The sequence below is a fragment of the Harmonia axyridis genome, chromosome 5 (assembly GCF_914767665.1).
Source record: "Harmonia axyridis chromosome 5, icHarAxyr1.1, whole genome shotgun sequence".
Classification (NCBI taxonomy): Eukaryota; Metazoa; Arthropoda; class Insecta; order Coleoptera; family Coccinellidae; genus Harmonia; species Harmonia axyridis.
This window is the reverse complement of record NC_059505.1, coordinates 18,236,621-18,253,961: the sequence shown is the minus strand read 5'-3', so window position 1 is coordinate 18,253,961 and position 17,341 is coordinate 18,236,621. Positions and strand designations below refer to the sequence as shown.

The window sequence follows — 17,341 nt, the reverse complement described above, 5'->3', positions numbered from 1 at the left end:
AATGTATAGGACATATCAACATAAGAATAATTACAATCAAAGTAAAAAGAAAATTATTATAAAATTTGCAATAAAATAATTCAAACAGTATGAAGAATAAAAATTACGAAAATGAACAACCAACTGAAAGAATCAGAGAAAAATTCCTCAGTACTATAAAATCATTTTTCAATTAATATTTGCTTGATCTTCTTCTCTCGACGTTCTATTTTGAACAGTTACTGTTCCAATTCTTCTCCTATCGCCAAATGTAATTCGTAACTTATATCCATAGTAATTCTTATCAAGCAAGACCGAGAGCAAGCCCCGGTTGCTGTGTCATACTTGCGGCCTGTGGTACAAAGAATCAAATGGGAGCACACTACCCGCCGTGCCGTTGCGACGTCGTAACTGCCATCATGCGGTCGTTTTTTCGTAGCATGTTCCTCTAGGCCGCAACCCTGCCGCAGTCGCACATGCGATCTCTCAGTACTCTTTTCTATATTGACCTGCGCACACATACGACTTTTGTCGTGAGTTCGCACAATGGCAGAGAGGGAATTGGATATCGAGTTCTTCATTGAAGAAACTAAAATGAGATGATGTCATCAGAAAAATTTATTGGGTAGTAGTATGTTGTTCTCATCAATTCTTCGAACAACAGGATTTTCAACAATTCATCTCTATTTCTCATGATCGGTGAGTCCGCTGGTAGCCTATATATTTTCTTCCGAACGATTTTATCATTGTCTATAGTTATTGCGAAAGTAATAAAGTATCTTATTCAAACTCTTATTGATAAAAATTTAAATTCAATTTTTGAAACAGCTAGAGATTTCAAGATCATATGAGTGACAGTTTCGTAGAAATCATGAAAATCTGAAAAAGTTTCAAATTTTTATGATGCAACAAATACTATAATCAAATAAGTCCAGAAAGTATTACATTCACGATGCTGAATGGGAAACCAGTGCGCATTGAATTGATCCGGCTCCGCAACCACGCCCGTGTAGTATGTATGTGTGCATTGAATAGGTACGACACCGCAACGGCGTCGCAACTGCAAAAGACGGATGTGTGCACCGGGCCGTACTTGCGGCCTGTGGTACAAAGAATCAAATGGGACCACGCACACTACCAGCCGTGTCGTTGCGGCGTCGAAACTGCCATCATGCGGTCGTTTTTTCGTAGCATGTCCCTCTAGGCCGCAACTGTGCCGCAGTCGTACATGCGATCTCTCAGTACTCTTTTCTATATTGATTGAAGAAATAATCCATGTGTCTTGAGATCTGATTTTTGGTGTTATTTTTGCTGCAAGCTCGTCAAATGATTTCACAGACATTCTGTAGTAGTTATAGAACTTATCAGGGTTTTCTCTTAAATCTCCGAAAGAAGTATGAAATCTACCCCTGATAAATCTCAAGTCCGTGTAGGGGTGTACCCAATAACGCCTGTTTTGTTTACAAATGTACTTCTTGTAAACAAGGTAAGCAAAAACAATTTTTTTGCGATGATCGTCCATTATAACTAATATCGAGCGCCGATCGCACACACACACACACACACTGGCAGTGTGAATTGATCCGGTTCCGCAACCACGCCGGTGTAGTATGTAGTGTGCATTGAATAGGTACGACACCGCAGCGGCGTCGTAACTGCAAAAGTCGGATGTGTGCACCAAGGCTTAGAACTTGACCAAAAATCGAATGTACCTATGGAATAACTCAAGAATCGGATTAAAATGGCCACTGTCATAATAATTGACGAATGACATGCTACCCCTGAGAATTATGATCATACAGTAATTGTTCTATTAGGTCTAGGCATAGAGTAATAAACATATGTTTATTACTCTGAGGGTATAGGCAATTACTATTCGATTACTATCACATATATATTTCGATAATCGTAATTGACTCGAGTTACAGAATACCAATTCGAGACTATTGAGAATCGGGTATATTTCTATTCGATCTATACCATCTCTATTCGATTTAAGAGTTGTAAAATAGGGCTAATTAATTGGATCTTTAGTATGATTTGGATTTTCCTGTACATTACATAGAGAATTGTTTGAATTTTTTTTCTTGAAATCGATAGTGTTAGGACATTTTTTTGAACTTCATTAGTCCACCAAAAAGAAGTTCTGCAAGAAAGAAAGCTTTAGCAATTTTGGCGAGACTTTCTCGAGCTAAATAACTAAGGATTATGGTGTGTTTTGTCCCGAAATCGCTGGTGGACTAATCAGTTGGACTATCCAGTGATCTCTGCCTAAGACGTACCCTCTCACTCTATCGTGGAGAGGTGACTCTGCAGAAATTTGGGGATTCTTTATGAACCCACCGATGCCTCGCTAGAGACTGACGCGAAGTCAGCAACGCCACCTGTCGAGCATGCAGAGTCACTACAACGTTAAAACAATATTTAACATTCAATCTCAACAAACCATAAAACAATGATGTTAAATGTAAATGAAAACCGTCATTCATACTAAACTTGGAACCTGTGCAATGTTATTTGAATATTTAATTCTTGAGAATAAGAATTCCCACTATTATACTCTGTAAATACAGCCTACATTCCTAAATTGGAAGTACAAAAATTACTTCATTTCAAGAAAAAAAGTCAAGCAAACGCTTTGTTTTCGAGATAGAGGGTGTTAAAGTTTGATTATTTTTTAAGTTTATTCCTCATAGCACCTTTCCTCCGCAAAGTATTAAACTCAAATTTGGCATAGATATTTCAATTTAACTTTTTCATCATGTGATATGCAATTTGGAATACAAATCTACAAGGTGATATTTTTTCTAGAATATAGGCCACTTTTTTCCACCAGAACTTTTTTTGGTGGATCACTGGTAGTTTACGAAAATGTAAAAGAAACTTTCGTCCACTACTGATTTCTTGTATTGTTGTCGTATCTGCTACCGAATTCGAGAAAAAAAATCGAATAATTCTCTAATAATCATCAAGAAAATCTAAATTAATGAAAAGATCCAGTTAGTGAGCTGCGATGAATAAATTAATTATTAGTTTCAATACTTATTAACCCAATCTGCCGAGAATATTCGATGGACTATCTTCACAAAAAGTGACTACAAGTGACTGTATCTCGAAAGTCAAGCGTTTTCGGGCCCTTGATTATAGAACTTTTTTTTTGAAATTATACAAGGAATCTCTCATTTTCCTTTGTACCTTCAATTTATGAACACCCTGCAAAGACATTTTATTGAATATGTATTTTAAAATCTCAAATTGATTGATACTTCTCCATAAAAATTTCTTATTTAGACTGCAGTTAAATTGGGTTGTTATCTGTTGGTAATAAGCTAATAGATGCATAAGGTGCGTTAACCACTAGGGAACGGATTGCTCTTGCTCGCATTCCTAATGGATTAGAGCAGCTGCTTGCGCAAGCCCTATAGGAAACGGAAAAATGACACCAGGTATGGGCCACTATTGACTATCGCGTCTCTGAAACAATAGAAAACGGAAAAAATCTGAAGACACTATTAGATTCTCTGTATAGGATTATAGCTACAAACCGAATTTCCTGAAGTTATCTCCGTTATTCTGCAAAAAAGGAAATTTCGATTTTTAGTTTGTCGAGATATCTCGGGAACCATTGGAGATATTTTGGATCTGTTTACTAACACACTCATTCGTGAATCATAATCATAATCATCATAATCATAATCATCATAATCATAATCATCTTCATTTGTACTTATGCTGTTTACACAGATGTACACGTCAATTCACAAAATCAAGTAGAAAATACAATTACACACACATATTAGAATCATTAAAAAATTCATCAAGTGAATAATATGCCTTTCACAGTAACAATTTCTTCAAGCACAACTTGAATTTATCATAGGGCAGGCACCTGACGTTCTCGGGGAGAGCATTTATTACCTTTTTGCCAACACAATTCGGTGAGTGTTCAAATTTCATCGATCTATGCAAATCCATTGCAAGCCCATTCCTATTCCGTGTATGATAGTCGTGAAAGTCAGAATTTTTTTTTAATTTGTAAATATAAGCCTTCATATAAAGGGCAACCTTTATAAAACGAGAACTTCGACTTTGGACACCTGCTGTGAAAAAAAAATCCTTGAAACAAAACGAGCAAGTAACATCAAAAAATTGGGCATTTTAGACAGATTTAGAAATGGTACAATACACGAATCTTATGACGCAAATAATTATATTTTATGGGCATAAGATTCGTGTATTGTACCATTTCTAAATCTGTCTAAAATGCCCAATTTTTTGATGTTACTTGCTCGTTTTGTTTCAAGGATTTTTTTTTCACAGCAGGTGTCCAAAGTCGAAGTTCTCGTTTTGCTAGCAATTGAAATCAAGATTTATCCATTAATTTACGGAAATCCACATAACTTTTTGACAGCATCATACTCATGTCATCTTAAATAACTATTTAAGATTCCATTACAACAAAAAAAATAAGCTTCGAGAGCTTTCCAGCAGAATTCTGACCCTGACAATGTTAAAAAAGGTGAAAATTCACTAAAAAACGTAATTTGGTAATAACTCGAAAACCATGCAACTTTTACTGGGGTCATGTTAGGCTGGTTAGGTCCCTCTTTAGCTGACCTACCTCCGGTGTCACTGTGACCTGCCACTTATGGGACACCCTGTATATAAACCGAGGGAAAAGACATTATATTATGTTGCCTAAAGTAAGGCCTACAAGACTCAGTAAATCCAAGACCTAACATCAATCGCAGAACTCTCTTTTGCAGCCTGAAAACCATTCCACAATCTACACTATCACCCCACAAAATTACATTTTGAGTCAGGTGGCTATAAATTAGTGAGTAGTAGACCACAAAGATCGTCGCCAAGTCGGCTGTTCCCCTCAGCCTACCAATGGCATAGTACCCCGAACTCAATTTAGCGCAGACATCATCCACATGATCTCTCCAAACCAATGAGCTATCAACTCTCAACCCCAAAAAGTTAGTCACATCTGCCACTACCACTCCGCTGGGTGACTTTATAGCTTTTGTTAATCTATTTTGAAAATGCATGCAAACTGTCTTGTTAATATTGATGATGATATTATTTTTTGCACACCTCACACTAAACTCACCCAAAACTCTAACCAGGGCCGATTCGAGCTCCTCCAGGGACCCCGCCGAGACCAACACCGACGTGTCGTCATCAAACTTGATAACAATACAATTCTTTAAATTTTGTGGTATTTCATTTACGAAAATTAAGAGAAGTAGTGGCCCCAGCACAGATCCCTGGGGAACTCCCATATCCAAAAAATACTCACCGGATACAGCGTCACCAACCCTTACACGCATACTTCTAGCCCTAATATAGGACTCCAGCAAGTTCAACATTTTACCACGAATACCATAACAGTATAATTTACTGAGTAAGAAATCCAAATCTACACTATCAAGGCTTTGGACAAGTCGAAGAAGAGGGCCGCGACACACTCACCGCGATCCAACCTAACGTAAACATCATCAGCGAAGCATACCACAGCACTCTCCACCGACCTACCCGAACGAAAGCCATGTTGACTAGCGTTAGAATGTCATAGTGCTTCAAGAATTTGACGATTTTATCGTAAATGATTCGTTCAAATATTTTGCTCAACACATTAAGTAGCGTGATAGGTCTATAATTATTTGCGTCAGCTTTCTCACCTTTCTTAAAAATGGGTATCACAAGTCCCACTTTAAGCGCATCAGGAAATATTCCTTGTTCTAATATTGAATTCATCAAATGTGTTATAGGCTTAACCAAAGTATCAGACGAAGACTTCAACAATCTAATTGTTATTCCATCAATACCAGATGAGCTCTTATTTTTAGCTTTTTTGTTTGCTGTCATTATTTCGCTTTCTTCAACATGTGTTATAAATAGACTATTTATGTAGCCAGCCGAAGGAGGTGTACACTCATTAGATAATTGAGCATATTTTGTCGTCAATGCCACACTTGCAGCAGTTGAGAAGTGTCTACCAAATTTTTCAGCCACCTCAGCTGGACTATCAATTGACCGATCTTTGTCCTTTATCGATAAGCGTCCCGTGTTAGTTGATTTCAATCTTCCCAACTGCGAATTCACGATTTTCCAAATGCTTTTTTGAACATTATCACTGTTCATAAGTAAGTTATTATAATGACTTCTCTTGGTTGTTTCAACAAATAACTTGTACTCTCTTTTATAACTCTTATATAAATTAAGAAGAATAGTATCCCCCAGATTTCTCGAAAGCCAAAAAAGATCCTTAAGTTCCTTACTCCTTACCTTAATTTCGCTAGTGACTCAATTGTTAGTGCAATTGCTTTCAAATCGTTCAATAAGATTAGTACCAATCGCCCAATTCAACACCTCTATAAATGTGTTATATTTTATGTCAACATCTTCAATTCTCGCCCAGGGCAGCCAATAATCTACCGTGATGTATTTAGTTCTACGATTTACCCTATTGAGATCTAATGGACTGACCACCGGCAGTCTGCAGATCAGCGCCAAGTGATCACCCAAATTAGGTTGGACAACCCTAGATGTACCAACGTTAGTAATATTAGTAGACAAGCGATCCAGCTTTTGTTCTTTCACATTTCCACAGCCATCATGATACACTCTAGTTGGAGAAACCGATGTTAGCTCTAAGCCAAAACAATTTAACAGCTCCAACAAGGATCGAATAATGCAACTTTTTTATAATTTAAGCCACCCTGTATTTCTAAAGGTTTTCGATATCCTTATAGTGCCCCTTTAAATAATTCTAGCCCTGTATACTGCATTATTTAATTGACCGTCTTTTATAGTAGATTTAGAGATAATTATTTTTGGTGTCCACCCAACAAATAGTTATTTTTGTATCTAGTGCACGAAATGCTACTTTGGTGATCGAGAACTGATTTTTTTTTAAAGAGGCGCACCCGAGTTAAAAAAATAGTCGAGATCACCTAAGTATTTCGCGCATGAGATGCAAACAAAATTTTTTCTACAAACGTCAAAAATATTGTTCTAAAATAAGTAACATGCTTAGCTTAATATGAAAAATAGTATTGAACTGGCTTAAACTGGTTCCCCAAATCAGGTAATTACTGTAATTATGGAAATAAAATGGCATTTGTTGACAATTATTTCCGAGTGACAGTTCTTGATAATTATTTTGGAGTGACTTTTTATTCGCGTCAATTTCGTGCGTGATATTTATAACTGTAAAATAATGGAAATTTCGAGCGACGATGAAGTGAGTAGTACCCCACCTAACTTGACAGATGCGGCCAATTCAGTAATTTCAAATCTTTCACCGGAGAAATCGAGGCGCAAATATGAAAATGCATATCAGCAATTTAAAGAGTGGTGTGAAGCAAATGAAGCCAGAAAAATATCCGAAAATGTGCTGTTGGCATATTTTGCAGAGAATTCTAAGAAGCTGAAGTCTTCTACGGTATGGGCAATATATTCTATGTTGAAAGCAAAACTGAATGTTAAAGAAAACGTTGATTTTGAGAAATTTACCAAGTTGGTTCCATATTTGAAAAAATTGTCAGTTGGAAACCATCCTAAGAAGTCTAAGGGGTTGACTAGAGAGGAAGTTGATCAATTCATAAGGAAGTCAGATGATGAAACCTATTTGTTGGTTAAGGTAGATTATTGATGATTGTTTTATGTGTTTTTTAAATTACTGATTTTAGGTTGTTTTAAGGCCCGGTGCACACATCCGACTTCTGCAGCAACGACGCCGTTGCGGTGTCGAACCTATTCAATGCACACTACATACTACACCGGCGTGGTTGCGGAGCCGGATCAATTCACACTGCCAGTGTGTGTGTGTGTGTGTGTGCGATCGGCGCTCGATATTAGTTATAATGGACGACCATCGCAAAAAATTTTTTTTGCTTACCTTGTTTACAAGAAGTACATTTGTAAACAAAACAGGCGTTATTGGGTTCACCCCTACACGGACTTGAGACTTATCAGGGGTAGATTTCATACTTCTTTCGGAGATTTAAGAGAAAACCCTGATAAGTTCTATAACTACTACAGAATGTCTGTGAAATCATTTGACGAGCTTGCAGCGAAGATAACACCAAAAATCAGATTTCAAGACACATGGATTATTTCTTCAATGAAGAGCTCGATATCCAATTCCCTCTCTGCCATTGTGTGAACTCAAGACAAAAGTCGTATGTGTGCGCAGGTCAATATAGATTACTGGATTATTTCTTCAATCAATATAGAAAAGAGTACTGAGAGATCGCATGTACGACTGCGGCCCAGTTGCGGCCTAGAGGGACATGCTACGAAAAAACGACCGCATGATGGCAGTACCGACGTCGCAACGGCACGGCGGGTAGTGTGCATGCTCCCATTTGATTCTTTGTACCACAGGCCGCAAGTACGACACCACAACGACGTCGTGACTGCAAACGTCGGATGTGTGCAGCGGGGCTTACGACGCCGCAACGACACGGCTGGTAGTGTGCATGCTCCCATTTGATTCTTTGTACCACAGGCCGCAAGTACGACACCGCAACGGCGTCGTGACTGCAGAGGTCGGATGTGTGCACCGGGGCTAATACTGGGTATTTCGGGTGCTTGCCGCCGTGAGGAACTCACTAAAATGACGGTCGATGACAGAAGATAAAAATTCCATTTTGATTGTTAAAGTACCCGATACAAAAACGAATATACAACGAATTTTTACAGTTTCAAATTTAGATTATATTATATTACCGAAAATATGCGGTTCTTCGTCCAAGTTATGCTACCAGTCGATGATTGTTTTTGAAGTATCAAAATAAGAGATATTTTAACCAAGATGTTGAAATAAATAGTATTGGAAAGATGCCTATAATAGCAAAACACCTAAAATAACCAAATCCTGATGCCTACACGGGCCATTGTTTTCGGAGAACATCAGCCACACTCCTTGCTAATACGTGTTTTGAAGCGACATGGAGGTTGGAATTTTTCGACTGTTGCCGAAGGATAAAATTCAAATATCAAATAAAATTTTAGACTGTGAAATTTCAGAATCAAGTGCTGTCACCTCTAAGGCAGTTGCTTGCAAATCAAAAATGGATAGTCTTCCAACTCCCAAAACTACGATATCACGAGCTGAGTTATCTGGTTTAGGAATAAATATTGGTTCGTGCACTGGCTGCACCATTAATGTTAACATTGTAAATAATAAATAAAATTAGGTAGTGTTAAATATTCTCACAATTGGAAAGCCTTAATTATTGTTATACATTAATAAATAAGGGAGAGGGAGGCACATGTGGACATTTTTCATATTATTGGAATTTTATCTGTGAAAAAATGATTCCATTCAATTATTATTTTAACCTTCAACTAAGAACATGTGTTATGCCATTTATACTGAAATTTAAATATTTTATCTTTAAAATCTTTTCCAGCTACAAGCGAAAATAATAACTACTGCTATTCGTCCACATGTGCACCTTCAGGGGGCACATGTGGACATAGCAACTTATATTACGTGGTAGAAGTGGACAAGTGAAATAAACTTCTTCTAAGTCCTCTATAAATGTCTTTTCATTAACCATTTATTGAATCATGCAGCAATTTAGGTAGAATTATGACCATAACTTACCATCATCTGCTTGAAAAAGCTGGGTTAATTTGAAATCATTGTGTTCTCTACAAATCTCTACAGAAAACGTACAAAATTCATTAAAAAGAAAAGTGCCGCGATTTTTGCTGTCAAACTCAAGGACGAAGTACTATAGTGGTAGGTTAATTCGCCCATATATGCGAGAACTAACAGCATTGCCAAACGGGCGGTAAATTTGAATTGTCCACATCTGCCCCGTGTCCACATGTACCTCCCTCTCCCCTAAATGATTTTTTGGATTTTTGCTTGATTGAGGAACATAAAGGTTAAAATATAAAAATCCCATATAGTTTACATGCAGTGTGCGAAGTAAGTAATTCGCACACTACTTCGTGCACGGTGTCATGGTAACGAAGGAAAATGAAAAAAAGGGTCACTTCGCATATTGTCAATGAGCGAACCTTGTCATTTTTTGACGTTTGTAGAAGAATGTCATTTTGTTGAAATCCTCCGTATACAGTCAATAAGTGTCCATACAATAATTTAAGAATAATTTTTGGTTGTTGCAGATCTATAATTTCCAGTCTAATCATAAGGAGTCGTATCTGAGTAATTATATGAAGAAATATGAATATGCTAAACAGCAATGCATGAAACAATACGCAATCAATAACAAATTGATGCAGGAGAAGAAGAAACTCCAATCAATTGTACGAGTAAGTGCTATGGAAACTGTTTTCTGCTGTTTTTTCAATCAAATAATTTTGATGTCGTGGCAACGCTTGTTTTCATTCAATACATTCATTAACGAGAAACCTTTGGAATCGGACAAAAATAATATAATATAAATATAATTCCACTGAACCTTAGGTCAGAGAAGCATCCACAAATCAAATGAAAAACACTACTACCCTATCAAATTCTGATCATTTCGGTCTTTCATTTTTCTTGGTCTAAGTCTAAATTTTCTTTTCGATATTTAATATTGAGTTTGATCTCTGCCAGTTGTCTTGTTGGTTGCCCCTTCTCCAGTTTTCTGCCCATGTTGTTGAGATAACATGTTTCAGGTGCATTTTGAATCGTTTGAGATATAGTTATCACTTAATATGGATTCAATTCGCAGCATATTGATCTGTTTGGGGTTATCGAATTATCGAAGCTGTAGTCACTCCAGCTTCACTCTCGGTCGCATCAGTATATATTTGCTGAAATTTCGAATACTTATTGAAAATTTCCTCCGGGAAATTCTCAATAAGTATTATTATTATATTATTCTTAGTATAATCTTAACTGCTTTCCGAAGCAGTTAAGTTAAGTAAGTAAGTTAAGTTAAGATTATACTTGGTAGATTCGTTTTCTTATCGATGTACCAATAAATCACAGTTGTAACAAGTAGCTTCTATTATCCAAGGTGGAGCTGCAGATTTAATTATTCCTTATGCGTGTTTATTCGCTGATCTGGTTGAACCAAATCTTCAGATAGCGGCAGATGAGAGCTTCAGGGAACCTCATAACCTGAAAAGTGATATCCAGAAGCATTCTACATTCGAGACAGAGGTTATGGACTGCGATGAAAGATTGCAAATCGTAATAAACGAGGGACAATAGTTACTACATTCGAATCACTATGCCAAAGATGAGATAGTTATAAGGCTGGAAGAAATCAAAGAGGATTGGAAGAGACTGTTGGAACTCAAGCAGATCAAACGGGAAAAGCTGAACGAGGCATATCAAGCACTGCTCTTCAGCAGGTCCGTCAAAGAGTTCGATGTTTGGCTAGGTGAAGTCGAGATTCAAGTTAGTAACGATTTTGGAAACGACTTGGCTTCAGACAACAACATTCTAAGATGCCACCTAGCTTTGGAAAATGACTACCAACAGCACCTAGAGAACTACGAGAGCATCAACTAGATAGACGAGGAGGTACAGACGGTACAGTGGTTGAGCGACAGGAAATCGCTGGCAGCGTCTTTGGACCTGGGTATCAGTCTTACCGCGGTTCAGAGCTTACAGAAAAAGTATCGGACGCTGGAGGTCGAGCTGAACTCGTGGGAACACATCGTGAAAAGTTTGATGGGTAGGGCGGTCAACATGATGAGATCCGGTCATGAGTTCTCCAATGATATCAGTGAGAAGGTGAAGGAATTGGAGAATCGATTTGTGATGGTGAGGTATATGGCCAGTCTGAAGGTTGCAAGATGCCCCTGAATCGGAAAAGTTTTACGAGGAGATTTCAGAAGCTGAGGCCTGGATTTATGACAAGTTGTCGGCTCTGGCAACAAGTGAGGTTGGTAGAGATGAGATTTCAATTCAGATGTTGCAGGGAGAGCTGGATATAATAACTGCTGAAGTTGAAGCTTACCAGGAAACGATCGATGAATTATCTCACAGGTGTAGCAATCTTGTGAAAAGAGAGCACTACGATGCAAATTACATCAAGAAAAGAGAAGAAGAACTAGTGCACGAGTTCAAGAAGTTACGTCATCTAGTGGCTCAGAGGGAAGTTTCTCTCTCTGAAGCTTCCAGTATTTCGGGTTCCTCTAAGAGTGCACCAAGCTCCAAGAATGGATCAAGGACCAGATGACTAAGTCCAAAATTGAAGAGCATAGAGTTGATGTCGAGCATGTGGAACTTCTAATTCATGCCTTCGTCACATTTTACGCTAGGTAAGGCTCCAATCATGTTTAGTTACCGGAAATACTCTGATCGAAGCAAAATACATATATAGCGCCAAGATCCAGGAAAAGATGATTGAGGTCCAGACTCGATGGAAGGATCTTTTGGAGCTGGTTATCGATCAAAATAAACTTTTGGTCGGATTAAAACAGGTGCATATGTTCGATAGAGCAGCAGAAGAGATAGATAGATAGATATATTTATTTCAATAATTGAAAACAACTTCATGTTACAAAAATGAAAGAAGTCAAGTTACCCTCAGCTAACTACAAAAATTAAAAAAATTCTTCAATATCATAAGGTTCACAATTCATTATTAGTTTATATATCCCCTTTCTGAATACATTATAAACCTATATATTTTGCAATTTTTTTGGTAACACGTTAAAAACTTTTATTGCCATATATAATGGATATATATATATATATATATTTTTTTTTTTTTCCACACATTTGTGGTTTTTCAGAGTTACCCGGGCGTCAATGCGCCAAGAGCAACTCCTAATGAGGGTATATTATTTTGCGTATGATATTGACTGTCCCCAGTATGACAGCTTTCTGCATCCATGTGATCGTATTTTGGGGCAAGTTCAATTCTTTTAAATGTTGGATGGTCTTTCGGTGGACGAGACCGTTGGCACTTATGACAAGAAGCATTATCGTTACGCGTCTCAGCCTCCACATATCTTTCATTTGTTGTGAAAGTGCCTCGTATTTGGATATTTTCTCCGCGTACGATTTTGCCAGATTATGGTCTAGGGGCACAGCAAAATCGATGATGGTGGCGGTTTTGTTTTGTTTATCCCACAACACCATGTCTGGACGGTTGTGTTCCACCCCTATGTCAGTTATGACCGTTAGGTCCCAGTAGACCTTACACTGCTCGTCCTCTAATATGGTTTGCGGGGTGTATATATGGTGCGGTATGAAGTGTTGAATAAGTTGTTTTTGAAGGCCTAGTAGTTGGTGCACGACCTTCCCCATGTTGTTGTGTCGGTTTAGATATTTAGTGCCCGCGATTGATGAGCATCCCGAAGACAGATGTTGGACTGACTCCTCGGCGGCGTTGCATAGCCTGCACTTCGTAGTTTCCACTTGTTGTTTGAGGATGTGTTTTATGTATGTTCTAGTCGGAACAACCTGGTCCTGTATGGCCAGGAATGTTCCTTCTGTTTGTGGAAAGAGGTATCCTTGAGTCAGGTATGTATTAGAGCTCTGCAAGTCCACTTCCACCTGATGCAAGCTAGCATAAAACCTGCCGGGCAGTGGTTTGGCTTGCCAGGCCTGTCTGAATTTTTCTAAGCGGTTTTCTCTTACAGCTACATCCTCATCGGTTACTCTCGGTGAAGCGGTTGCAGCCACCCATTGATGAACAGGTAAGTTCGTTTTGAGGAAATATTTATTGATATTTTCTTTTTCTTTCAGACATGCCTCCTCAAGGTTAGTCATTCCTCGTCCACCCTCTTTTCGAGGTAAGTATAGCCTTTCAATCGCTGAGTTTGGGTGCAGCATGCCATGTCGTGTCAGTGAGGTCCGGATACTTCTATCGACCTGTTCTAGGTCTGTTTTCGACCAGGTGAGTAATCCAGCCGTGTATGTGAATGGGGGAATGGCCCAGATGTTTATTGCCATTAGTTTATTTTTTGCTGACAAATGCGATTTGAGTATTTTCCGCACCCTTCTGAGCAGTTCATTTTTGGTGTCCTCTTTATTTTCCTTATGCCTGATTTCATAGGTCTGTTGTATTCCTAAGTATTTGTAGCGGTCCTCCGTTCTCAAGCTGGCTACTTCTCGTCCATCTGACAATACGATATTTTCTTCCTCTGACATCTTTCCTCTTTTAACGTTAACTGTTGCACACTTTTCGAGTCCAAAAGACATACCAACATCCTCACTAAATTTTCGAACCAACTCCAGAAGTCCTTCCAGTTGTTTCCTGCCTCTAGCATATAACTTAAGATCATCCATGTAAAACAGATGCGTAAGCTTGGCTTGATCGTTTATAGAGTAGGCATATGCGGATCTGTTCAGCATTCTGCTGAGTATGTTGAGAGCCAGACAGAACCACAATGGGCTCAAGCTATCTCCCTGGAATATTCCTCTTCTGATCTCTACGTCTGTTGTTTTGTAGGTAGCTGTGCCACCACGGACTGTGAGCGTAGTGCGCCATGTCGACATCAGGTATTGCAGCAATGCGATCACCTGGGGATTTACTTTGTATATCTTTAGTACTTCAATCAACCACGAGTGAGGAACCGAATCAAATGCTTTTTGATAATCTATCCAGGCCATCGAGATGTTCTTCAATTTCTTTTTTGCCTGTTTGGTAAGCATGTTGTCGATTATCAAGAGCTCCTTGCTTCCTCGTCCTTTCCTTTTACATCCGTTTTGTTCCCAGGCCATAATGTTGTTATTTTTCAAGTGGCTATTAATCTTGAACGCAATCGTGGAGGTGAGGATCTTATATGCAGAGGATAGGCAGGTAATCGGCCTGTAGTTGCCTGGTTGATTGAGGTCCCCCTTCTTTGGTAGTAAATGAGTAATGCCGTGAGTGAAATATTCTGGTACGCTGTGCGGGTTTTCAAGCGCTTTCTGGATGAACCGTGAGAGTACTTCATGCGTTGAAGTGAGTGACTTCCACCAGTAGTTATGGATGCCATCAACACCAGGTGACGTCCAGTTTTTAAGCCTATTAATTGTCGCGCGCACATCTTCCTCACTCACAGTAACAGCAGCCATTTCTCTCAGATTGCGCTGTTCTTCGATTTCAGTTTTAATCCAATGAGCTTCGGTGTTGTGTTTTTGTCCTTGCGACCAGATATCTGACCAGTACCTTTCGACCTCCTCCAGTTTTGGGGGTGCTGATTGTGGTTTCCCAGTATCGTCATCAAGGGCCCTGAAGAATTTCTTTTGATTGCTCGTAAATAAGTTGTTTTGCCGATATCTCTGTGTTCTTTTATTATATCGCCTCAGTCTGTTTCCCATCGCTGCAATCTTTTGTTTTAAGTTCTCCGCATGTGTCCTCAGCCGTAGATGGTATTGAGCTTCGCCTCGTTTCAGCTTCAGTTTTCGTGCGTATTGTTGTATTTTTTCTTTCACCCTATTACTAGGGTTTTCAGTACCAAGGTAGGAATGAAGCAATCCGATTTCTTTTCGGAGTGTGGTGATCTTTTTTTCAATGCGGGTTTCCCAAGGTGGTCTTTGAGGTGACAGGTTTTTGTGGTTCAGAACTGTATTTTTTGTTTGCTGGATATCGTTGGCTACAGCGGCCGCACAGTACACGTTATGACAGAGTTCTTCCAGATCTGCTGAGGCGGTAATGAACTCACTCAAGGCTGAATTGATGGCTTGCATTGTACACTTCGTGTTCTTATTTTGTTTTATTTTGGAAATTCTTGGCCTCACATCCATTGGTACCCCCCTCCATTTCTGACTAGCTTCCTGAAAAAGAGCCTGGATTCCCAGAGCAGCTTCGTCAGGTTCTGGTGTCGGTATAGGTTGTTCTCCGATATCTTCCTCTTCATAATTGATTTCTTGCCTCGGTAGTACTCTTCCTCCCTGTATACTTCTCCTGATGTTATTTATGCGTCTAGTAGGGGAGTTTCTCACTGCGTTTGCCTTAAGTATATCAAGTTCATCTGGAGCCAGTAGTTTCCGTGTTTTGATATTCTTCACTTGGGCTACCAGATGCTTTCCCGTGAGTTGATTTTCGGGATAGGTCTCGTTCCATCGTTCCGCCAGTTTTTCTGCGTATTTCTTAGTCTGTGTTTCTCCCTCAGTTACATGAAAGTATGCGTTGATTAGACTTATATTCATTTCCCTCGTCCAACGCTGCCTTTCTCGTCTTCGAGTTTGAGCGGGACCGCCTGATACAGGTTCTACCGAACTGTATGGCGGATCCAAACTCTCACTCTGCGTAGTCCTTGTCGAGATGCCAGGCCTTGTGGATCCATTTCGCAAAGGAGTGCCACTCGCTTCACTCGCATTTGCTAGAGACTGTGCCGGTCTTCCCCCTGGTGCAGTCCCCACACCGGGGGCGGTTTCCGAGGCTTCGTCCTGTATATCGAAAGCAATATCTTTCACAACGTAGGGGCTGCTAACCCCTAGCGTTGGTTGACTCGGGTATGCGGGGTCGTCACCCCCCGATAGCTTTCGCCACCCTGCATATATATATATATATATATATATATATATATATATATATATAGCCCCTGGTCATAACTGTGAATGGTCTCGTCCACCGTAAGAGCACTCAACATCTCAAGGAGCTGAATCTGCCTAAGAACACGATCACATGGATGCAGAAGGCTGTGATTTTGGGAACCGTGAATATCTTACGGAAGGTCGTATACCCCCATTGATCAAAATACCCTGTATATATATATATATATATATATATATATATATATATCGGGATATCGGATACATCGGGAGAATCATTTTTGCCTTATACAATATATCCCGTTTTCGACGCATAAGCGAGATACAGGGTGTTAAATGTCAATTTTGAGCAAGATTCTTATGGGTGTGGTCAGTTTTGTATAACACTCAAAGAAACGGTTTTTGGTCAAATCTCAGTATTTTTGGGTCCTCTATTCAGAAAAATGATTAAATCCGAAAAAAGAATTACAAAATAGCGGAAAACCTGCAACGTTCGTATTTTTTTTTTTCCGGTGGTCAAATTGAATTTTAGTTTCTGAATGAACACAATTTTCTAAGAATTTCTGTGCAAAAATTTTTTTCAAAAATCGAACACAAATTTTTTTTTACATGTCTACAGCGATAAAAAAATTTCACCCGAAATGGATGAAATTTTGTACAATTGTACTCCTTCAATTATCAATCACGAATATGAAAACAGAATTGTAAAATATCAAACGGTTTCGTTACTACAGCCATTCAAATGTTTCGTTCAAACCTCCAAAAAAAATTTAGAATGGCTTCTTAGAGTCAAAATTATTAAATTATTGCTATTTCCAAAAATTCCGGATGCTAAAATGTATTTATACAAAAAAAAATCGGTGAAACTTAGTTGGGAGTCGAACCCTCGATTCCAACGTAAGTATTAATGAAGAAATTAAGACAGTTCTAAGGATATTA

At 38.8% G+C, this 17,341-nt stretch overlaps 1 protein-coding gene across 5 annotated transcripts in view; it reads left to right on the top strand.

Annotated features, from left to right (window-relative positions):
• Positions 1 to 17,341, top strand: part of LOC123679936 (probable E3 SUMO-protein ligase RNF212) — a 39,823-nt gene that overhangs the window by 7,639 nt on the left and 14,843 nt on the right. Inside the window, exons 1-2 of one of the 5 annotated variants that reach the window (XM_045617517.1) lie at positions 7,110 to 7,630; positions 7,680 to 9,413. In XM_045617517.1, coding sequence (XP_045473473.1) covers positions 7,208 to 7,630; positions 7,680 to 7,955 — 699 coding nt within the window. In that variant the 5' untranslated portion in view covers positions 7,110 to 7,207 and the 3' untranslated portion in view covers positions 7,956 to 9,413. Of the gene's footprint in view, positions 1 to 7,109; positions 7,631 to 7,679; positions 9,414 to 10,134; positions 10,282 to 17,341 lie in introns of those variants that run through there. The other 4 variants (XM_045617518.1, XM_045617516.1, XM_045617513.1 and 1 more) reach the window with 4 other exon arrangements.